Source organism: Aegilops tauschii, chromosome 1, assembly GCF_002575655.3.
Source record: "Aegilops tauschii subsp. strangulata cultivar AL8/78 chromosome 1, Aet v6.0, whole genome shotgun sequence".
NCBI classification, from domain to species: Eukaryota; Viridiplantae; Streptophyta; class Magnoliopsida; order Poales; family Poaceae; genus Aegilops; species Aegilops tauschii.
This window is the reverse complement of record NC_053035.3, coordinates 232,259,462-232,282,744: the sequence shown is the minus strand read 5'-3', so window position 1 is coordinate 232,282,744 and position 23,283 is coordinate 232,259,462. Positions and strand designations below refer to the sequence as shown.

The following is a 23,283-nucleotide window of genomic DNA, read 5'->3' as shown; positions in this document are numbered from 1 at the left end:
AAAAGTTATGATAGAACTTAGAGGGAAAATCATCTGGTCTCGGGGCTTTGTTGTGCTCCATTAGGAAAACCGCATTTCTAATTTCTTCCTCAGAGTATGGGGCTGTTAGAAGGCCGTTTTCCTCATTAGAGACATGCGGGATGTCATCTGTTTCAGACTCATCCATAGAGAAGTTTCTTTCCTCTGGGGCTCCAAATAATTTTTTATAATAATTAGTGATATAAGATTTAAGTTGCTCATACCCCTCAATCATGCCCTCATCCTGTTGTAAGGAATGAATAATTTTTTTCCGGTGTCTGCCATTGGCGATTCCATGGAAATATCTACTATTCGAATCGCCTTTCAGGATAAATTGGGAGTTACAAAGTTGGTAGCACATGAGTTCCTCTTCACGCAGCAGCCTAGCTATCTGTGCATTCGAATGACTCTTGATCTCCATTTCATGCTCAGGTAGAGGTCTAACCTCCGCCAAAGCTTCTAAATCATCAATGATAGATGAAAGACGAAGCTTATCTAACATGATCCACTGCACGCTCCACGTCTTCAAGGACCGCCTGCATCATCACCGTCTCATTTGTGTAGTTCTCCTCGTCAGACGACTCAACATAGTTCTCGTATATGTACTCCAAGTCAGATTCCATTGCCTGAAAGAAGAAGGAACAAATTTTCTAGCTTCAAATAATTCATCGAACAAGTGCGGGGGCATGGTGAGTATAGCAGTAGTGGATGGTACCTGGCGAGGCGGTCAGAGGAGAGAAGTTGAACAACTACTTAGGAGAAGCGGGGTAGAGCCCGGCTGGAACGCTGGAGATGACGGAGACGTAAAGTTCCCGCAGGGGTGTGGCGTGGAGGCCGGGGTGGTGGAGCGGCGACAAAGGTAGGAGAGAAAAAAGAAAGGAGAGAAAATGAGGAGGATGGAGGCGTGGGTCCGGGAAGGGTTTTTGGGTGGGCCGGGGGTGTCAGAGTCCTACGTGGCTCATGTCTGGACTCCCGCAAGGCCCCACGTTTGTCTCGGGTTTGCTGGAAAAAGTACGTCCAGGCCGCTCGGTGGACCTATACAGGCCCGCGTTGGATGGCAAACCGTGTCCAGACAACGCGGCCTAGATGTATGTGGGTGGTTTGAGGGCCCGCCTTGGCGATGCACTTATATGGCAATATCACAACCTCAATAAGAAAAGCTCATCATAACTTTTAGGGTTGGCATATCTGATAAACGTTGGCCACGAGAGATGGCATTTGCGAACGTTACTCTGGTAGTTTCAATGTATTTAGAGAACTTGGGTGGTTCGCAAAACTGCAATGGCATTTTTTTAATTTTGAGTGTAAAAAAGTCATCCAAATTGCACCGTAGGATCAAGATCGTGTGCCAAGTAGGGCGTTCACTGACAGTTTCTCATTGGCAAACGTTCACCAGTTACTATTTTCACATTTTTTATCCACCACTCATCCATCAAACCAAACACATACTTGGCTATCTCCAACCACCTATCACCCTACTCAACCAACCAAAAAAGGAAAAGTGCTCAAATGAACCAGCTGATCCACACAACGCGTAAATCACCTCGTCCTATCGACGTTTGTCCCACGTGGGCCCCAAATGCACACACGCCTTATGCTTTTCCCTTTCCCCTTTATTCTACCTTCGTCCTCACCTCACTTTTTTTTTCTTCCATCATGAATCCATCTCCTTCTACCTCGCCTCGTGATTCCGTCTTTTTTGCCTTCACAGCCTTGCTGTGAATGGAGGCGTGCTGTGAGCCCCGAGTAGTGGAGTTGGGAGCATGTCCGCCGGAGTTAGGGAGTGCTCGATCTCATCAATGTTGCAACCAATGGGAGCACCACCGCTCCTTTGTCGGAGGTGCAATGAAACACCGCCGACTTCCGTCACTGCGATGAAGCTGCGGCGAGCCGTCGGTGCTGAGCACCGTTATGCCGGTGTGGCACTGCAATGAAGCATCACCGGCTTTTCGTCGATGTTGTGACGGGCTGTGATGGAGCGCCGCTGAGCCAGTGTTGGCGCCACAATGACGATCGTTGCGCTGCCGTTCCTATGAGCTGGGTGACACTGCTTTCCTTCGGCTACACTTGTTTTTTTGCTTCGATGCGGCTAGAGGTGATGGGATGAGGGCGATGCGCCATGCATTGACTGATCCAATGTCTGTGAAGGGACGAATCCGATGGCTCACGACGCGACTAATTAATCAATTGGTTGATCCGTAAGGAAAAAGAGGCTATCCCTTGTGAGGCGGGGATATCCACACCCATCCAAACCAAACCCCCGAACCAAACGGACCCTAGTTTTTTCTAAACAAAACCAAACGGACCCTAGATAGCGGAGGGTCATGGCGCAAGATTGTGGGCCTTTCAGGTGCTGCCGAGCCCAAGCCTGATTACGGGTACCCACGGTCCATTCAAAGATTCCGCTCTGTCTAATTTTCTCTTCATCCGTTGGCTGCTTCTCTCTCGCGACGCCCGTCCGGCCCCGTTCGCCTCACAAAACCCTAGGCCACACTCTACTCCCATGGCGACGCCGGAGGTGGTCGCCTCCGACGGTGCCAACCCGCAGCATGAGCCATCTCGGGCTGAGGAAGCTGCCCCAGTGGCGGAACCAGGGGAAGCATCCGATCTTGGCGCCGTTGCGGCGGCCCCAGCGGTGGAAGAGGTGGCAGCTGGGGATGCCCCGCCCGCTACCACTCCTACCTCCACCTCCACCTCGAGTGCCGCAGTGCTACCGCCGCCTGCTTCCCCTGCCTCGGCTGCCGCTCCAGGGCCGCGGCCGCCGCGGCCGCAGTTCGCTGGCTCGCCGGCGTACATGGCGCCTCCGGCGTCGTCTCCGGCGCCCGCGTTCTCTTACAACGTTCTGCCCAGGGCGCCGCCCCCGCAGCATATGGGCAGCGGTTTGGCCCACCAGCAGCTAGCTTCCGCTCCGGTAGAGTATCAGTATCCTATCCCTTTCTTCAGCTTATATGCTTAACCTAACTATTAACAGACGTTCATTTAAGAAAATTGTTTCTCTCATGCATTTTGTTGTATGATCCGCATATGCAATGCTGTAATTTTGTTCAAAGGATACATGGTGCTATCATTGCCGGGGAATATATTTTGGTTAGTTCTGATGATAGGTGCCGAGCCGCTGACATGTGATGCAATTTTTGATTGCAGAAGCCTGTCCGTTGTATTGTTCATGTAGGGACACTCTGAACTTAGTAATTTCAAACTGATATATAATCCTACTTTAGTCCTCCTGCCAAGAGTGTCATATATCACTCCGGTTAAAAAAACGACAATTTGTTTGTTTCTGTTAGCTTCAACATGAATGCCTAGTTCATGCTTTTGTCAAATAAATTGTTCTTTTAGGTGTATGTTACTATGTTGCATAATTATGTTGAAACTTTGATGTTATGCCTGCTGCACTGTTTTTGACCTTCATTTGGTAAACATTCTTTGGCTTGATTTTTCATCTGACGGAAAACACAGATAGGTTACCTTTCTCTATCACGGTCCACGGACGTCTGACGTGAACCTTTGCATAAAGAATTCTAAAATTTTCATATGAATGCCTAGAAGCCTATTCAATCAGTAATAAACCTGCTGCATGTTTCATTTCTATAGCCTTCATGATTAGTCAAGTGAAAATTCTTAATGGAACTAAACGTACATGGCTTTTGCATCCTGCTTCTGCAACATTTAATAAAGGAGTAAAAGAAATTCGACTATTGACACCTAAACTTATGATCGCTGCAAAGCAACTCAACGATGTTCAAGTTAGATTATCATAACTAGTATTCTTACCATTCTCCCTTTCCAGGCTCCGATGGCTCGTCCAATGCCTCCAGCGGCTCTCCAGCCACCAGCTCCACGGCAGTATTTTGGGAACAGGCCTTCTTTCTCATATAATGTAGTCTCACATGCCAATGCTAGCCTGCCTACTGGTCAGCAGTTTCAACTTGACACTGTAATTTCTCATGGCTTTATTATTACTAGCATTACTATTGTTCTTGTTATTAGTTTTTAATGAACCGATCCTCTTCTGTAACGCACTAACATTTAATGCCACCTTTTCTTTCAGAGGACAAACCATGCTGTCCAAGTCCCTATGTTTGCTCCACCAGCATCCTTGCAACCTCCTGCTCCTGGGCAATTGCCTCGCCTAGGTGCACCATTCCCTGGACCTATGGCACCAAATCCTCCTGCATCTATTCGGTTGCCATTTCCAGTGCCACCTAGGACGCCCAATATTCTTTATGGTGCAAACCCACAACAGGCACAGTCCTGACCCCTGAGCCCTCCAGCTTTTTTTTAGCACTGCATGCTTCGATTGGCTTGCTCCCATATGCTTGAATCTTGTCAATGAGGCACTAATATTTTTTTGAATTATTACAGGGTAACCTGGATGTTGGTGCTTCCAAGTCGGATGCCCCAAGTGCCCCAGAGGTAAGTCCCCATACAGTGCAGTCACTGCCACCTCGTCCTGAGGGATTTGGGGCTGTTGGGGGTTCTGCACCTGGACAACGTCCTTCAAACTTGTCAACTCCACCAAGCCTCCTTCAGAGGCCTACAGGTCCAGCCCCATCTTTGCCTCAAACATCGCCATCAGGTGCTGCACCAGGTGCTGTTCCACGGGCAACTCAGCAACAGTTTTATCCATCCTATCCTTCAGCGCCTGGTAATCCACCTCAACCTTTATGGGGATATCCTCCACAACCTACTGGCTTTCAGCAGGCTCCCTTCCATTCATATCCACCGGGCTCTCTTGGACCTCTTGGTGCACCAATGGTTGGAACTTCTTCTGTGACTACATCCTTGCCCAACATCCAACCACCAGGCATTACAACTGGTGATCCCAAAGAACAACCATCCGTAAATCCAGGATCTGTGCAGTCCATTCATACTTCAGTTGAACAACATCCAACAGGTATTCTTTTTACTGGAGCTGATGTTCGTGTTGAGTCTTGGTGTTCCTGTTAATTCTCCAGTTCTTATGATTTATGTGGAATGCTGAAGGGCTGGAGGACAGAAGTACGGCCGGAGTTCAGGATTCAGATACATGGTCTGCACACAAAACAGAAGCCGGTGTTCTATATTATTACAATGCCTTGACAGGGGAATCAACTTATCAAAGACCACCTGGTTATAAGGGGGAGGTAGTTGCACGAAGAATAGCTTTATCAAGTAATATAACTTCATTCTAGTCTGTGACATGGCAATTTAGCACCACAATGTAACTAACTCATTTTTCCTGTTCTGCTATAGCTCGAGAAGGTTGCAGCTCAACCAGTTCCAGCTTCTTGGTATGTCGTGCAACTGCTCATTTTACCCTGTGCTACTTCGGCTAATTTTATGTTGGCATATGAGGGTTGTAAGAACCTTCTTGAATTTGATCAGTCCCACTTCTATACTCTTAGGCGTTTTACGAAACATCTTGTACCTACAATTTCCTGTGGATGATAATGTGCACAGCAACTAATTATAAGGTCTTGTTAAATGTTGGATGATCGGTAAATAGTACTCCCCCCGTCCGGAAATACTTGTCGTTGAAATGAATGTATCTAGATGTATTTTAATTCTAGATACATCCATTTTCATCCATTTATACGACAAGTAATTCCGGACGGAGGGAGTATAAAGTATAAACCACAAAATGCAATTATGAGTAGTGTAAAAGAACGGCCTGCTCTTGTTTACATTTTGATATTGGTGCCACAAGGCAGGATATTTAGTTTTCTTGTATTATCTGGCATGATTTCACATGTTTTATTTGTTGTATTCCAGCTCAATATGATTGCAGTATTATCCAGCGAAATATCAATGTTTGAGATGTTGTTGAACAACTTTTCCTGTCCATCTAGATTGGTAACATACTACCCAACAACAACAACAACAAAGCCTTTAGTCCCAAACAAGTTGGGGTAGGCTAGAGGTGGAACCCATAAGATCTCGCAACCAACTCATGGTTCTGGCACATGGATAGCAAAGCTTCCATGCACCCTGTCCATATCTGGTACCATACTACCCATCTAAGATATTGTCATAAATGCACTTCTGCATGTCAGGACCAACCCTATGTAGGCCCTGCAAGGAATATATGAATTTTTGCAGACTCCTGTAATAATTGAATGGCTTTCTAGCGTGTTCCAAACATGCATGTAAATTTCTGGAAGCTGCCATTGTTATGAATGTTTTTATCCTCTTTGGTCTTTTGCTCTTCACCTGAATAAACATGCCAATTTGTTTTTCTGTGCATGCCCACAAATAGTGTTTCACGGACCTTACATTTTTTCACTTTGTCAGGGACAAAATTGCTGGCACAGACTGGAGCATAGTAACTACAAGTGATGGAAAGAAATATTACTACGACAATAAACAAAAGGTATGTGCTTGATGATGGTTTTGAAGCTCAGCACATATACTACATTGGGTTAGTGGGGTAGCCTTCCAGTATCGCATGAATTTGCTAATAGTATATGGCTTAATTCTGATGCTGAACAGGTTAGCAGCTGGCAACTTCCGCCAGAGGTGGCTGAACTCAACAAGAATGCTGATTCTGGCAACTTGAAAGGAAGTTCAACTTCACTGCAGGATGCTGGCACAGTAGCAAATAAGGGAGAGGCGAGTGGTGAAATAAGTACTCCTGCCATACAGACAGGTGGCCGTGATTCGTTGCCGCTTCGGCAAACAGTTGCCCCTGCATCGCCTTCTGCTTTGGATTTGATAAAGAAGAAATTGCAGGACGCTGGTGCTTTCAGTGTGTCCTCTCCTCTTGCTACTCCTTCATCTAGTGCATCCGAGTTGAATGGATCTAAACCAGCTGATGGTGCACCTAAGGAACAGCAAGGTTCAAAAAATGGTGAGAAATCAAAGGATAACAATGGCAATGAAAATATGTCAGATTCCTCTTCAGATTCAGATGATGAGGAACATGGACCAAGTAAAGAGGATTGTATTCGTGAGTTTAAGGTAATTTTCATGATGTTATTTTGAATTTCAGAATAGATGTCGAGGGAGCTTTTTTCTCCTCCACAAGATTTGGTTTTCCCTGAAATGCTAGTTTAAGACAATGAACTTTGATGCCTTTTCAATTCGTTTGTATTATGTAACCATATGCTATTTCATGTTTTTGGCAAGGCGAAATTTTGTCTACTTTATGTTATTCGGAACCAAGATAACTGAATGCAAATTGTTTATTTATGAAACTTGCTGATTCTTGTTGGTGCCGTGAAGTAATAACATGACATGGATGCATTTTTAACTTTCACAGAAAATGCTAAAGGAACGAGGAGTAGCACCATTTTCAAAGTGGGAGAAGGAACTGCCAAAAATAGTATTCGATTCACGATTTAAGGTTTGTGAAATTGGTCATTATAGCCTTTCATGAGATCTTTAAGGTTTGCCAAGTTTGTGACCGTACTCCTGCTTCCATACTATCATTTGTGGCCAACAGGGACACTCCCTCTCCATGTAGGATTTTTCATAGTTGATTTCTACTTGTATGGGTGCATTATCTTTCTTCCAAGTAGTTTATGCGTAGAGTTCTGATTGCCGAGTGCTATAGTAGTATGAAAGAGGAGAGCTCCCGCATAGCGCACAAAGAGAAGTTTTGATTCAGATGGTTTTCATTGAAATACTAGAAACTTTTAAATGGACTGTTGGATTTTCTGCATGACTGAATATTGAGAATGACACACCTAACCGTTTATATGCTTTTCTGTTTATTCTTGGCCGAAGACCAGAGCGAGCCTGAACATATCTTGACTTATCATTTGTCACAAGGATAACAAAGTGAATGCTGACCAATGATCTCAAGGATCTTTTTGTTTCTTTGTTCCTTCTGCACCAGGTGTTCCCCTTTCAAGGCAGTGATATAGTTTACTAATCCTAACAAAATAAATAACCGTAGCTATCCAACTTGGTTCAAGTTCCAATGATGCAAAGTCAGTGCTTTCTTTCTGTAATTGAATTGATACTGTAATTGGTGGTTATGTCTGTAGATTTACTGTGATTGCAGTTAAAGGTAAACTCTAAAGTGTCCTTATAAGTATCTGCTGTTCGAGGCTAACTCCTGTTCTTCTAACTGGAAAAAAACTGACGAACCTAGTTCATTGTGATCTGTGTTCAAATTACAGCGATTACTCATTTAGAGAATCTGTGTTCTCTGTGCTTGTGGTTCTGGTTTATCATTAAGTAGCTTCTGTGTTACTACTTTTGGTTGTGGTAACCTCTTCTTTAGAGCCATAACAATAAGTTTACTCGAATCAGGAAAGATTCTGCATAAGTAACTAAATTCAGCAGCTCAATGCTGCACAGCATAGCAAATGCCAAACTGCCCATTTATGCTCTGTTTTTCTAATCCTGGTTATGTTGTATCCAAGGCTCCAAGCAAAACCTCATGTTGGAGTACATCAATTATGATTAGCTGATCGCTACACTGTATGTTCAGAAAGGATCATACTAAATTTGCCCTTTTCCAAAGTAGGCCCTAAATTGTATTTCTTCCTGCTTAAGTAGAAGTAGTGATTACTTGTCATACATGAATTACTCCCTCCGGTCCTTTTTATTCTGCATATAAGAATTGTCTGAAGTCAAACTTCATAAAGTTTGACCATATTTATATGAAACAATATCAACATCTACCATGCTAAAGTTATACAAAATGAAAATATAAGTCATCACACATCTATTGATATTGATTTCATATTGTGAATGTTGGTATTTTTTTCTATAAAGTTGGTCAAACTTTACGAGGCTTGACTTCGGACAAATCTTATATGCGAACTAAAAAGGACCGGAGGGAGTACATGAAACTTACTTATAATGCTTATTACTGTAGTAAGGCGCTCCCTCTGTTCCATAATTCTTGTCGTGGTTTTAGTCCGACACGAATTATGGAACGGGGGGAGTACAATATATTTTCTTTTGGTTTGCCTGCTGCTACTATTAGCTTTACAGCAGTAATTCTATATTCGAATGATACTAACTGTAGATTGCCCCACTACAGGCTATTCCAAGTCACTCGACTAGACGGGCTATATTTGACCACTTTGTTCGGACACGTGCTGACGAGGAACGAAAAGAGAAGAGAGCTGCTCAGAAGGCTGCCGTTGAGGCATATAAACAGCTATTAGAAGAAGCATCTGAGGTTCACTAATTGCTATTAATTCATTTTACAAGTTGAGGTTTTCCTTTAAATTAGGGCATCCGATGGCTGCTTATTTTTGCAACTGCTGCTTTCTTGAATGTCATGCCTTAATACATAAATTGCAGGGCATTGATTCGAAAACAGGTTACCAGGATTTCGAAAGAAAATGGGGTGCTGACCCAAGATTTGCAGCCTTGGATAAAAAAGAAAGGGAGGCTCTTTTCAAGGAGAAGTATGGCCACCTACTTTTATATTAATGTTATTGAATTTCAGTTTCGTCTTTCGAATCAAATCATTGGGTTATCAACATTTACTTGACACATTTTCAAATGTTTGAGCAGGGTGAGGGCTCTTGAAGAGAAAGTTCAATCAGCGCGAAATGCTGTCATAACTGACTTCAAATCAATGCTTCGAGAATGTAAAGATATAATCCCAACTAGCCGTTGGACCAAAGTAAGTTCCTTGTACTCATTTCACTACATATCTCGTGTCAAGATTAAATGACAAAGAAGGCACATCTGATTTATGTAAAATATGATAATCTGCCTTGTGATGATATATTGATATTCTGTTACGTGCACTTACAGATTAGTATAGACATTTGTATTTGTATTGCAATAAAATAAGTCAGTTATTTTGTGCTCTCATCATTTTTTCTTCTTTTACCACACTAAGAAAAAAATGCGTTATGGTGATGAAGATAGTCTATATTATTATCTTTCTTCTCTGTGTGAAGATAGTCTTATTCCCGTGTTTTCCTTGAGGCAGCGACTGGTCAGTAAGCAATTTGAGAGATGGGTATGTTATAATAATATAATATGCCTAAATCAAAGCATTTGCTCATAAGTTGCACAGTACACGTTCGCATATTTGGATTAGAGATATGACTTGAACACAATCAATAAGGCTGTACGGCGAACACTGCATAGGCTCAATCAGTCCCTCGTAAAGGGAATGTTGGTTGGGGGCTAGAAAATTGCTTCATCAAGATGTGATGAATTCTGGCAGAAACCAAATAGTACTCCCTCCGTCCCATAATGTAAGACGTTTTTTGACACTACACTAGTATAAAAAAACGTCCTATATTATGGGACGGAGGGAGTAATGTTTAACAATGCATCATTTTTGAACAACCGCCCATCTTCGTAATATACCCCATCTTCCTTCCTTGGGTTACTTGCCGGCAGCGCAGGGTCAGGCTTTGCATCTGAAGGCATCTACAACCAGGCACAGATGTGCACGGCTTTCTCTGTGTCTATCGCCGCTTGGACGCTCTTCCCTGTGCTACCCTACGCACGCGGCCCCAAAGGCTTCCAATATTGACAGAAGTGGCAGCTGCAGATCGATGAACCGTCAACGAAAATTTGAGTGTTGCTCCTTGTTTGTGAAACAAAAGAACAGTGAGAGGTATAGGCAGTATGGTGTGAAGCGGCGGCTTGAGGGTTTAGCACATGATTAGACGCGATAGTTAGTGGAGTGACACGGCAGTTCCAGTGGAGACGGTAGTTGGCTATGTTTGGAATGACGTGGATCCAGGATTTTTTGAGTTGGATCCAGGACGAGGAATCAATTTTAGATTAAAGAGATTATTTCATTTTGTTATCTTCTAATATTGACAGCAGTAATGGGTTCGTTCTCCTATTGTGAAACTTAAATTATTGTGTACTCATGATATTTTGTAACACGATTTGTGTAACTTGTCGATTTGCCCATTTCTTCTGGAAAGTTGAAACTTAGCAATAGACCAAGTCAAACAGCTGCCTCTGAGGCTCTGACATAGGGAGCCGTATTGTCTAGTGAAAGTTTGTGATTTAAAGTTGCCATTTTGATGCCTGTTTTCTAGTTGCCACTAACCGGTAATCATCTGGATGTGCTTTACCGAAGTATGATCGTCTGTTTCATACGTTAGCCATATATCTTCACATGGACAGGTTTCATCTTTCCGGCGTTTACATTGACATGGCATGACATCACTGTGTTTAGCTGGTGTGAACCAATTGTGACTCTACAACAGTCCCTTCCCTTCTGAACTTCATATAAAACAGCCGATTGTTTACTTGGGTCAAACTTGTATAGTGTTGTAGGAGTATGTGATTTTGATCTGTCAATTTTATGTAATTTTGATCTGTCATTTCTTTAATGGATTGTACTACTGCATACAGGTGAAAGAAAATTTCCGGAGTGATCCAAGGTACAAAGCTGTAAAGCACGAAGAGAGAGAGAATGCTTTTAATGAATACATAGCAGAACTTAAATCCGCTGAACGGGAAGTGGAGCAAGCTGCAAAGGCCAAAGTGGATGAACAAGTATGTCAACTTAGCTGATGAACTGTACGATGCTTTATTTATCGCGTGTGGTTTCACACATACTGTGGTATGCATTGTTAGGCCAAATTAAGGGAAAGGGAACGCGAAGCTCGCAAAAGGAAAGAAAGGGAAGAGCAGGAAATGGAGAGAGTAAAATTGAAGATCCGAAGAAAAGATGCCACATCTTCGTATCAGGCTTTGCTTGTTGAAACTATAAAAGATCCAAAGGTGATTTGGTTGACTTATTTATTCTTTATTTAACTGCACATGCTTCTTGGTCTTAAGTGCTCCCTCTGTAAAGAAATATAAGAGCATTTAGATCACCACTACTTTGGTGATCTAAATGCTCTTATATTTCGTTACAGAGGGAGTACTTGTCATAGTACTTTTTTTACGTTCAGCCGATCTGTTTCTTTTGCTCCTTAGTGAGTTCCTTTTGATATATTAGGATACACTCACTTTTGATTATTGGCATGTTGCCTCTTTGCAAAATATAAACTGACATACTATGTTGTTTTTGTTCCATAGGCATCATGGACTGAATCCAAACGAAAACTTGAGAAGGATCCGCAAGGTCGTGCTGTAAATCCGGACTTAGGCCAAGGTGAGGCCGAGAAGTTATTCCGTGAACATGTCAAGGACTTATATGAGGTATATTCCTACTATGGTGGTCCTTTGTAGCTACTGTAATAAAAATTCTAACTCTCTGGTGTGCTAGCTGCTTGCTTATTGGGTCTGCTTCTTGGGCTCTCTGAGCCTGTTGGCCTGTTCCAATCATTTTCTTTGACAGAGGAATTTGCCAAAATATTCAGCAGATTCACATGAACTATTGTATGGAAGTCTTTATGGATGGAATTATCTCATGTATTTATGTTTGAGCTTCAATGCTTGGGTCACTGCTACTCCCTCCGTAGTTAGTACAAAGTTGAGTCATCTATGTTGGAACGGAGGGAGTACTTCAATATATCCTCTTTGTTTAAGCAGACGTGGTAGCATTTTGGCCGCGATATGTATCATCTGAGCTTGCATGCTTAAATTATGGTATGCTTTTGACCTGACCTGATGTTCCTATAATTTCCCTGCAGCGTTGTGTCCGTGACTTCAAGGCACTTCTGTCTGAGGCGATTGCCCCAGACGCAGCAACTCGGACGACGGAAGGAGGAAAGACTGTGGTTATCTCTTGGAGCGAAGCAAAAGACCTTCTAAGATCTGATCCAAGGTACAGCAAAGTGGCAAGCAAAGATCGAGAGTCAATGTGGTGGCGATATGCGGATGATATGGTGAGAAAGCTCAAACAGCCGGACACAGAGAAACCGGATACCGATGCCAGACAACAACGACAACAACGCAGGTCCTCTGATCCGCCGAGGCGGAGGTAACTTTTAGAAACATCCACTTGTGTACCTCCCTGGTTATTCCTCTTGTCGGGTTGTTCAGGACCCCTTGTCTGTGTAACAAAATGGCCTTGAGTTATCATCACCAGTTTTGATAGCAAGAACTCAACTGTTCCGCAACCCCCTTCCTGGTGCCATTTTATGCTGCCATGTCACATTGTTGGCTGTTGCGATATGGATATCTTCAGTTCTTTTGTTGTGAAAGAATAAATTTTCTAAAGTTGATGAAATACATCGAGTTGTCTTCCAAAAAGAATGCCATGTTAATGTGCTATTTTGTTTCACTTGAAGCAAAGTGTTGGCCTGCTCTTGCCAGCAGACTTCACCTGTAACCATGTACCTGCACCATACAAACGAAGCATAGAGCAAGAGCAGCGAGGAGTTTCAAAACAAAAAACGGCGAGGAAGGTGTTTTTTACTTCACACTTGAATTCATAAAACCATATGAAGAGAGAAGAAATATGCACCAACTTCAGAAAATGCCCATGGGGTGGCATGATCTCATTCTCATGTTTGTATTCCTCGAACATTTTGGTCGAACAATAGCTCATCTAATAGAAATTTTAAATAAGCACACAATTAGCAACTAAACAAATAATAAAGTAATTAAAAACCCCCATTATGAGCTATTCCTTTGTTCCTAATATCATTTTGAACAGAAAAAACACTCTACCAATCACTGATTTATGCGCGAAATGGAACGGATCGTCGGCTGTCAAAACATCTGAAATTCATAACCCTGCTGCTCGGATTTAAAACAACGACGATCAATCTAATACGGTTCTTATTTAAGTTCAATTTTAGGTTTTTTTAAAACAATTTCAGGTTAACCAAAATGGTATGAGGCCTTCATAGTTTTTTTTTGGGTGAAATGGACTAGTGCTGCAGGCAGACTGTAGAGCAGTTGTGCAAGCTTCCGCAGCAGAAAGGGGAAGTCCCCTCAAACGCAAGGCCCAAACCCTCGCAAACCCCGTGCTCACTCACCAATCACCATGGCGTCCCTCCTGCGCCGCCGCCACCCCCACCCCTCCGCCGTCTCCGCCCACCTCCTCCGCCGCCTCTCCGCGCTCCCGGACGTCGATCCTTCGCCAGCCCCCGCCCCCGCCCCCGCCCGCGCGGCGGCCCGCGCCTCCATCATCGATCTCCAGCTCGCCGTCCGCGCGGAGACCGACCCGGACCGCGTCCACTCCCTCGTCGCCTCCGCGCTCTCCAGCCCCAACTACCACCGCCTCCACACCTCGCGCGACCTCTTCTCCCTCGCCGCCTCCCGCCTCGACCGCCTCCACCGCCCCGACCTCGCCGCCTCCCTCCTCGACCAGCTCCTCGCCTCCGCCCCGGTCTCCCCCGGCCTCCTCGCGCGCGCCCTCTCCCTCTTCCCGGGCCCGGACGACGCCGTCCGTGCCTTCTCCTCCTCCGCCCCCGCCGCCCGCTCCGATGTCTCACTCTCCGCCCTCCTCTCCGCGCTTCTACGCGCGGGCCGCATCGACGACCTCAAGTCAACCTTCAAATCCGCCGAGTCCTCGCTCGGCGTCGCCCCTGGCCGCGCCTCCCACAACGTGCTCCTCCACGCTCTGGTCAAGAGCTCTGAGCTACCCGCTGCCCGCAAGCTGCTCAACGAAATGGCCAAGAAGAAGTTTAAGCATCGCCCGCCCGCGGACATCATATCCTACAATACTCTCCTCGCTGGGTTCTCCGAGCAGGACGATGCCGAGGAGTTTGAGAAGCTGCTCAAGGAAATCAATGAGAACAAGCTGGAGCCTAATGTCGTCACATACAATTGCCGGATGCGGTGGTTTGCAAGGAAGGGGGAAACCTTCAAGGGCGAGGAGCTGCTCGATGTGATGGAGTCAAAAGGCGTGCTGCCCAATTACGTTACTTACAATGCGCTTGTGCAGGGGTACTGCAAGGAGGGGAATGCCGGGGCCGCCATGCGAGTATTCAAGAGGATGAAGGTGATGAAGAGGCGGGAGGGGAGGAGTGACTTGGGAGTGTCGGTGCACTCGCAGACATATGTCCTGCTGTTTAAGAGTTTGGTAGAGAAGGAAAGGCTTGATGATGCACTGTGGCTTTGTAACAGCTGCTTTGCAATGAAGGCAGCCCCATCATTTGAGGCTGTCAAGGGTTTAGTCGAGGGGTTGGTCAAGGGAGGGAGGTCTGCAGAGGCCAAGGGTGTTGTTGCTAAGATGAGCTTTCTTGTGAAAGGGGATGCTAAAGTTGCTTGGGAGAAGATTGCTGGTGAATTATCTCTTGAAGAGGGAGCACCAAGTTCAGATCCATGATTTGTTGGAGGCATGCAAGTCAGTTCTGATTTATTCAAGTGTTTTGGCCTTTGAATAACGTTGATGAAGAAGAAGGGCATTCACATGGGTTCTAGTATTGTCTTCATGTTATCATGGGCCTATCTTTCAAGGTCCAATAGTTAGATCAGAGTGTAATGTCTCTATAAGGCAGAATGGTCAGTGCCATTTCATAATCCCTTTTCTGCAAGAGCTTCTTCTATTTTGTTGCCTTTTGGCAATACTTAAAAAGATATTACATTTGTTAAAGTGCTAAGGGGATCTTGATACTATCTACTATCTATCACTGTAACCGTTTGTTTAGTATAATTCAGAATAGTTTTATATAATGGTATGTTTCAAGCCTCAGTTGTTCTGCTTCTTTTTCCTTCTGAGAGGAAGGTAGTACCAGTATTAGTTTGCTCATACACTTGTACATTGTACAACCAGCACAGATTAAAAAAATAACAGCTTATACAGTCTTGGGAACAAACTCGAGTAACTGACATTGTTTGATAATTGATAGCATAAAGCATAAAATTACAAAGTGCTGAGTATGTAGTGAACAGAAATCATCAAGACGCTATGCTTATGATATTCTTACAGTATATAATTATAGTCGCGAATTGCTATCCTTACACTGTATAATTATAATTGTGAAATGCTACTGTGCCATATAAAGCTTGTTTTTGATCTTTCCATGTATCTGGTAGTAACCTACTTGGATCTCCTTCAATTTCAGTTAATGCCCCGAACTAGCATTCCTTCAAATGTGATGCCTGGGCCAAAAGCCAAGATCAATCCCCACTCTTCCCTTATTGCCCCTTTCTTCAATTCATCCCTCAAATACTCCAGCACATAGAAGACTGTGTTGCTGCTCACATTCCCATAGTTCATCAGGGCCTTTCTACTGATCTTGAGTTTATCTGGCTCAAGTTCAAGACAAACCTCCAGCCTGTTCAATATTGCTGGTCCGCCGGGATGCACAGCCCAAAATACGTCATTGAACTCCTTTATCCCAACCTTGTCCATGAGTATCCTGCAGAAGCCTTCTATGCGGCTTTCAATCTTTTCAGGCAAATCACGCCCCAGTTTGAAGTTAATCCCTTCCTCTGAGATCTTGCCATCAATTACCTTGTCTGTCCCTGGTAGGAACTCCTGGGTTGAGAACTCAAGCTCCAAGAAAGGATCCTCTTCTGCTTTGATAGGGCTTGCTCCAATAATTGCAGCTGATGCACCATCACCAAACAGAGCAGCACCAACGAGGTCATAAGGACGATCAGGGCTTGGCGGCCGGAAGCCCAACACAGTTGTCTCCGCCGCTATTACAAGGACACGGCTCCCTGGGTTGTTCTCTGCAATGTCCTTGGCAGTGCGGAGGGCGGCAGCACCACCTGAGCAGCCAAGGAAGAGAAGGGATGTGCGCACTGTGTTTGGAGAGAGGCCAAGACGGGTTGCCAGGAAAAGATCACCCCCTGGGAGGCGAAGCTCGCTGGAGGAGATGTAGACCAGGTGGGTAATATCAGCTGCTGGACGGCCCCACTCACCAAGGGCGGCACGAGCTGCAGCAGCACCAAGTTCAAGCACCGCGGCATTGCAGATGTCAAGCCGTGGCGTCAATGTTGGAGAGCCTTCTGTCTTCAATTCTGGGTATTCATCCAGGAGCTCCTTCGACATGACAGTGTACCTTGTCCTCACTGTTGTGGTCTTGCCTGTCAAATCAAATCACAGGGGAACAATTATACATACATTGGAGGGACTGATGCAAATTACTACTTCCTCAATTCGGAAATAAGTGTTGTGAGTTTAGTTCAAATTTGAACTAAAACCATGTCACTTATTTCCGAACGGAGGGAATACATAACAAATAAGTATAGTTTATAGTTTGTGATTATGTACTATTAACTCTTGTTTGCTTAGCCCTCACCACAAATAGAAGGACAAAAACAAATGGTGTTCTAGTGTTCTTTTTTGAGGGGGTCTAGTGTTTGTCCTAGAGCAAAAAATAAGTACAATTGGAGAGTAATAATTCTAGTTGCGCACGCATGTTGTTTCTAGGTGGATTTTTTTTTTTAGCGGTCAATGACTGTAGGAGAGTTTTCCTACAGTCTCTTTTCTTGTGAAATTTTGTTTCTAGGTAGAATTTTGTTGTGTTTCTCATCACACTAATTCCATTTTACACATGATTTACATACTCTAAAATAGGTTAGGTACTGCTGATTTTCTTGAGCTAAACTGTAACTGGGATTTAGTAATAATGACCATGTGAACATTTTATTTACCGAGTGGAGATTCGTTGCACTTTGCACCTATGATAACTGACAGTTATACTAAAGCATGGTAGATTCTGTAAACTAAGATGCTACAACCAAATGGCAATGATCTCTTTACGGAGAATCAACTATTTTTGTTTTCGAAGTCGACGGAGAACAACTATTGCTGCCAACTTAAAACTCTCAGCCCGAGAAGCAGTTATATGTAAAACTACAAATGACATGAAGGAAGGAAGCTCACAGAGGCGTTCGAGCTTGGCCCTGGTGGCGGGATCGTCGCAGCTGGTGTCCTGGAGGTAGGTCTCGACGAGCTTCTCCTGGGGTAGAACTTGTTCAGGGAGACCCTTGCCGAGTGCGAGCAGCTTGGCCTTGCCCCCCGAGCCGTGGCTTATGCCGTTGCCGCCCCCGCCGATGCTCCCGAGTCCACCAAGGCCAGACATCGCTGCCTCACAGGCGCTCCTTGCTTGCTTCCGCTTCAGGTTTACAAGTTCTCCGCTCCTGTGATTTCACTGTGTGCGTGATGGGTGCTTCGCTTTAATAGGGGATGCTCGCCATGGGGCTGTTTGGGTTCAGGCTTGCTGGGAGCGGGTTGTTTGGTGTTAGGCCTGAGGGAACGACGGCATGAGTGTGAACTGAAAAGGGTGGTAGGTTGTGGACTGGTCATCTGGTTTTCTTCCAGTTTTTATGGAAGGGCGGCTCGCGCAGGTTTGTTCTCCCACCCCCCTTCTTTGGTTCGCCCATGGTTTTTGCCCATCTATTCGGTGTGATCTTCGTGTGAGCCCCCATGCCCTGTTGTAAAACTGTCTCATGCTTGTTTACCTGAAACGTGGTTGATGCTGGAGTCTCTGGGCAGGCAGACACTCTTGCTGTTTGTTAGTAGTATATGAGCAGTGTCTCTTCGTTTGTCTTAGTTGGGTATACTGATTCTCAGAAATTGTCAGTTTGTGATATGGTTATAAGGTTCTGGAGCTGAAACCTGGAGGTTCTGTTCTGTTGCTGCTTGTGCCTGGGACGCCACAACTTCTGCCACCGTGCCAGGGTTGTTATATGCACACACTCGGCGCGGCTTTTGGCACGCCCCCAAAGCCCGTGCCCGCGGCCTCGCGACATGGCTCCCTGGCTCCGATGAATCCTTGCCCACACCATGCGTGCGGCCAGGACCACGCGGCACAGCCAGCATTTGCTTAAAAAAACTGCCAAGATGAAGGAGAACTGTTGGGTCACTCCAACATCGCCGCCTGTTAAACTGCATCTGCATGCTTCCGTTTGTTATCTTCGGCGATATTCTGTATGTACTCGTGAGCGTCTGTTGCACATCGCCGGTTTGCTCGACATGACCAGGACCGAGGCCCGGTTGTGGTGAGCTGTCGGTCTACGCACACTTACGTTTCCACCTTACGTAAATTTCCTAACTACTCCCTCCACTCCAACTCATTACAGATACCAAAAAAATAAATTTAATGACTGCTTTGCAAATCAATTTTTCTTTTTGTTAAACGGGATCGTTAATACGTCACAAGCATACAACAAATGAATATGAAGAAAGTAGCTGAGTGTCGTCGGGCAAGTCATAGTGGGAAGTAACTTAAAGTAGTAACATGTATATGTTATTAGTCTATGTTACTACCTTCATAGTGGGTAGTAACATAAGTTTAGTGTCATGCAAGCCTTCATTTATTAGGTTGTAGACACATTTTGCATTGGGGTGCGTTATGTTACGGTAACATATTATGTTACCAAAAACACCTCTCTCCTCATTAACTCTTTGCCACATAAGCACATTTGTCTTGGGTTGCGTTATGTTACTAGCTAAGTTACTCCCACTATGACTAGCCTTATGACCACATGCATGTAAGTATTAAAAAGTTGCTAGTACGAGAAAACATCATTAACTTTTGCCTCGGTTATTGTTGGTGGCCTTGTATCGATGCAAAACGTATTTTTGATAATGGCCTTGTATAAGGGAATGGAGGGAGTAATATACCCCCTCCCCCGATTCCAACTGGGTGGGCCCCCCTTCTCTAATTTCGCCCAACAAAAAGATGCCACCTGGCCTATTACGTTAATTACATAAGACTGATTCCGTAGATAGATGTAGCATTGCTCATTACAAGCAATTCTAGAAATATAGCAATCTTTAGCAGTTCCATGAGCCACATCGTTGTCTTCCCTCAAGCAATGCTGAGACTTAACTCCTCGTGTATCTCTGGATATGTCCACAGCGTCGACATATATTGCGGCAGCCTCATCCCACAATTGTTCCCGACCTGAGCAAAGCTTCAATGGGCAATGACCTCCACATTCCCTTGATCCCAAGTTCCCGTGATCAGGTCAATCCACAAAAAAAAGGGAAAAAGATCACACACTTTAGAAATAAGTGTATTGCCTCTTCTTAGTGACCACTTTGCGGTTTGGGCTTGAGGATCAAAGTATCTTCCCAGATGTTTATTTTCTTTCCATCTCCTACATATGGATCCTCTCCTAAAAATTTGGATTCACGCAAACAATCTTTGCCATCTAAACAAGGAGCCCTTCTAGATCATGCATTTGGCATATTTTTAAGTGCAATCATGCACTTAAGATAATTTTGGTGTTGATGACACACAAATTGTTTGGACTAATACGCTTTGCAAGTATATCTCAGGTATTAGGTCCATGGTGATGGATGATTGCAATCATGCTGACTCGAAGATACTGATGAGTGCCTTGGACCCGCTGTAATGGATGAATTTGGAGCTCCGCTATATATACCCCAACTTACTTTGTTCTAGGGTTACTGTCGGGGTTCTGGGACCGGGGGTACCCAGACCTGTCTGCCTACGGCCCAACGCGTGGCTCCACCAATGGCCCGGCGCGGCCCAGCACCAGGGCTTCATGAGCAAGACCTTCACGAAGGCCCCGCCTCGCGAGGCGAACGACATCAAGACCTCTGAGGGAGCGGCCTCCCCAGGTTGCCTCCCGAGGGGCGGACATCTCTAGGCTCGCACCTCACCTCGCGAGGAGCGCGGTGACGTGAGCCATGACGACCAAGGCCTGCAGGGCGCCAGCGGGCACAGACGAGGGCAATTTCCTCTTTGATGCTAAGGAGGCAAGAACGTACGCGGGTTCCCAAGGAATCCCCCAAAGGTTTCCATTCCAGTACAACAAGACCAAGACCACGCGCTCGGCAGGACGGAGGTCATCACCGAGCCCACGACTGCGTCACGACCAGAATGCAGGCGAAGACCACCTTTAGTCAGGATAGGGTGTACTCATGTCCCCCTTTAAAATTGGCGACTGTGGTCTAAGCCATGAGGGAAGAGGACCAAGGCCACTATAAATATAGATTAGTCTCCACCGTAGAGACAGGTCGATCTTTGAGCCCTCACGAGGCAGTTCATCCTTTGTACCGGTTCATACTCATCCTCCTCGCGAGGCAATCCACCACAAAGTAGGAGTAGGGTTTTACACCGCAAGGTGGCCCGAACTTGGGTAAATCTCCGTGTCTCATTCCTTCTCCACTCGCTCGAGCACGGGGGAGCATCGCCTCGAGACAGTGAGTAGAGAGCCGTGGTCTAGCAAAGTCCTTCGCACACGCCCCAGAGTTCGAACCTTGTCTGGGTCCGCGGAGCCCCGATTCCGACATTTGGCGCGCCAGGTAGGAGGGTGTGCCGAAGTTCGTCTGCTTTAGTCCCGTCGCGGCGCAGCTATGGTCGATGTTGTCCGCCCTGCTGCCCTCTGGAGCGCTGCGGGTTACCCGACCTTCACTCCCGACTTGCGCCGGGTGAAGTGGCCGGTGAGGTTCAGGCCGGTGCTGCCCCCGCGCTACGACAACGCCGCTGACCCCGAAGAGTTCCTCCAGCTGTACATCCAGGGCACCCAGGGCATCCTGGTGGTGGGCGGCAACGACAAGGCCATGGCTAATTGGTTCCCTATAGCCCTTGTGGGCGCCTCGCCCTCTTGGCTCCTTAGCCTCCCGAATGGCTCGGTCTTCTCTTGGGGAGAGCTCCATGGTCGATTCATCGCGCATTTCACGGTTCCGGAGCCCCATGTGGTCGCGTGCATCCTTGGGGGATCCCACGCACATGCGTCTGGGCGTCCCGCCAAGCAACTCTTCCGCCAGGCGAACGTCGCGCGACCTCGATCAGAGGCACCACGGTGCCACGCGCAACCTGAGGTCATCATCACCTTCGACTCCAGGGACCACCCCAAGTGTGCGAATGAAAGTGCAACTAATCCCCGGGTGGTTTTGGTAATTCATAACAACATATAGCTCATTGAACTAATATCCTCTCAAGATGAATATTTCAGGAAGTTCAATGAATGGCATGGCATGGACTAGAAATGTGGACCCCTCAAAATTCCAAGGACACATATTGGCAAAAGCTCAAGACTCTTCATTTTATTTTAAGTGATCCAAGATCACAGAGTCCATAGGAAAGCTAACACTATTAAAAGGGGATGAGGTGTTGCTTATGGCTTGCTTGCTCAAATGCTTAGTGATATTGCTCCAAAGCCCTCAACCACGTTCTCCATCCAAATATGTCAAAACCCTAAACTCCAACTCGGCCCCACCGATTCTTTCTATCCGACGCCACCGAGTTCATATGACATAGCCACTGCCAGAAACCCTAACAGTTTGGTCTCACCGATACGGGTCTCGGTCTCACCGAGATGGCCTTGCCAATGCTCTATGACTTGTTGCATTTATTTTGGTCTCACCGAGTTATGCAATCGGTCTCACCGAGTTGGCTTGACATTCTCTCTGTTGCCTTATTGCTTCACTTTGGTCTCACCCAGTTGATGCAATCGTTGCCACTGAGATGATGTTTTTCCTAAAGCCCTAGCACATCGGTCCCACCGAGTTGTTCCAGTCAGTCCCACCGAGATTCCTAACATTCACATTTTGAACAAATCGGTCCCATCGAATTTATCTATTCGGTCTCATCGAGTTGGGTCAAATGTGTGTAATGGTTGGATTTTGTGTGGAGGCTATATATACCCCTCCACCCCTTCTCAATATGTGAGAGAGCCTTCAGAACGTGGCTACACTTCCACCATACATTTTCTGAGAGAGAACCACCTACTCATGTGTTGAGATCAAGATATTCCAATCCTACCACTAGAATCTTGATTTCTAGCCTCCCCCAAGTTGCTTTCCACTCAAATCATCTTTCCACCATATCCAAATCTGTGTGAGAGAGTTGAGTGTTGGGGAGACTATCATTCGAAGCACAAGAGCAAGGAGTTCATCATTAACACAACATCCATTACCTTTTGGAGAGTGGTGTCTCCTAGATTGGTTAGGTGTCGCTTGGGAGCCTCCGTCAAGTTGTGGAGTTGAACCAAGAAGTTTGTAAAGGCAAGGAGATCGCCTACTTCATGAAGATCTACCCGAGTGAGGCAAGTCCTTCGTGGGTGATGGCCATGGTGGGATAGACAAGGTTGCTTCTTCGTGGACCCTTCGTGGGTGGATCCCTCTGTGGACTCGCGCAACCGTTACCCTTCGTGGGTTGAAGTCTCCATCAACGTGGATGTATGATAGTACCACCTATCAGAACCACGCCAAAATCTTCGTGTCTTCATTGCGTTTGCACTCTCCAAACCCTTCCCTTTACCTTCATATGCAATGTTCTATTTTTCGCTGCTACACTCTTAGAATTGCATGTGTAGGTTGATTGCTTGACTTGTGTTAATTGTCAAAATCTGCCCACAACTAAAATTGGGAAAAGGTTAGATTTTTATTTGGTCAAGTAGTCTAATCACCCCCCCTCTAGACATACTTTCAATCCTACATCGACCGCCACCGACGCACTCCCCATGATGTGTGCCCACCATCAGCAACGTCTCAGTCACCAAGACCCTCATCGACGGCGACGCTGGCCTCAATGTGCTCTCTGTCGAGACCTCCGAGACACT

At 45.6% G+C, this 23,283-nt stretch overlaps 3 protein-coding genes across 4 annotated transcripts; 2 read left to right on the top strand and 1 right to left on the bottom strand.

Annotated features, from left to right (window-relative positions):
- The first annotated feature begins 2,414 nt into the window (after nt 1-2,414).
- Nucleotides 2,415-13,066, top strand: LOC109741842 (pre-mRNA-processing protein 40C). 2 transcript variants are annotated; one of them, XM_020300919.4, is made up of 16 exons: nt 2,415-2,929; nt 3,809-3,955; nt 4,070-4,264; nt 4,384-4,915; nt 5,005-5,144; nt 5,254-5,291; nt 6,292-6,370; nt 6,490-6,957; nt 7,259-7,342; nt 8,996-9,136; nt 9,262-9,368; nt 9,478-9,589; nt 11,299-11,442; nt 11,524-11,670; nt 11,971-12,093; nt 12,528-13,066. In XM_020300919.4, the coding sequence occupies exons 1-16, from the start codon at nt 2,522-2,524 to the stop codon at nt 12,819-12,821; spliced, it is 3,159 nt and encodes a 1,052-aa protein (XP_020156508.1). In that variant the 5' UTR covers nt 2,415-2,521; the 3' UTR covers nt 12,822-13,066. The 2 variants fall into 2 exon arrangements, with proteins under 2 accessions (XP_020156508.1, XP_073367501.1); XM_073511400.1 differs by having other exon boundaries at nt 2,417-2,929; nt 3,809-3,932.
- A 666-nt stretch (nt 13,067-13,732) lies between these two features.
- LOC109741829 (uncharacterized) lies at nt 13,733-15,462 on the top strand. Its single transcript, XM_020300908.4, has one exon. It carries the CDS (start codon nt 13,829-13,831, stop codon nt 15,113-15,115), a length of 1,287 nt encoding a protein of 428 aa, XP_020156497.1. The 5' UTR covers nt 13,733-13,828; the 3' UTR covers nt 15,116-15,462.
- Nucleotides 15,463-15,615: 153 nt separating this feature from the next.
- On the bottom strand, nt 15,616-17,904 carry LOC109741830 (type III polyketide synthase A-like). The gene is made up of 2 exons (XM_020300910.4): nt 17,627-17,904; nt 15,616-16,824 (listed from the first exon to the last, which is right to left on the bottom strand). Exons 1-2 carry the CDS (start codon nt 17,823-17,825, stop codon nt 15,851-15,853), a joined length of 1,173 nt encoding a protein of 390 aa, XP_020156499.1. The 5' UTR covers nt 17,826-17,904; the 3' UTR covers nt 15,616-15,850.
- Between the last annotated feature and the right edge of the window lie 5,379 nt (nt 17,905-23,283).

Coding starts and splice junctions, on each gene's coding strand:
- LOC109741830 (XM_020300910.4), bottom strand. CDS start 17,825: ATGTCTGGCCTTGGTGGACTCGGGAGCATCGGCGGGGGCGGCAACGGC. Junction 16,825..17,626: donor GGCCAAGCTCGAACGCCTCT/GTGAGCTTCCTT, acceptor TTGATTTGACAG/GCAAGACCACAACAGTGAGG.
- LOC109741829 (XM_020300908.4), top strand. CDS start 13,829: ATGGCGTCCCTCCTGCGCCGCCGCCACCCCCACCCCTCCGCCGTCTCC.
- LOC109741842 (XM_020300919.4), top strand. CDS start 2,522: ATGGCGACGCCGGAGGTGGTCGCCTCCGACGGTGCCAACCCGCAGCAT. Junction 2,930..3,808: donor AGCAGCTAGCTTCCGCTCCG/GTAGAGTATCAG, acceptor CTCCCTTTCCAG/GCTCCGATGGCTCGTCCAAT. Junction 6,958..7,258: donor ATTGTATTCGTGAGTTTAAG/GTAATTTTCATG, acceptor TAACTTTCACAG/AAAATGCTAAAGGAACGAGG.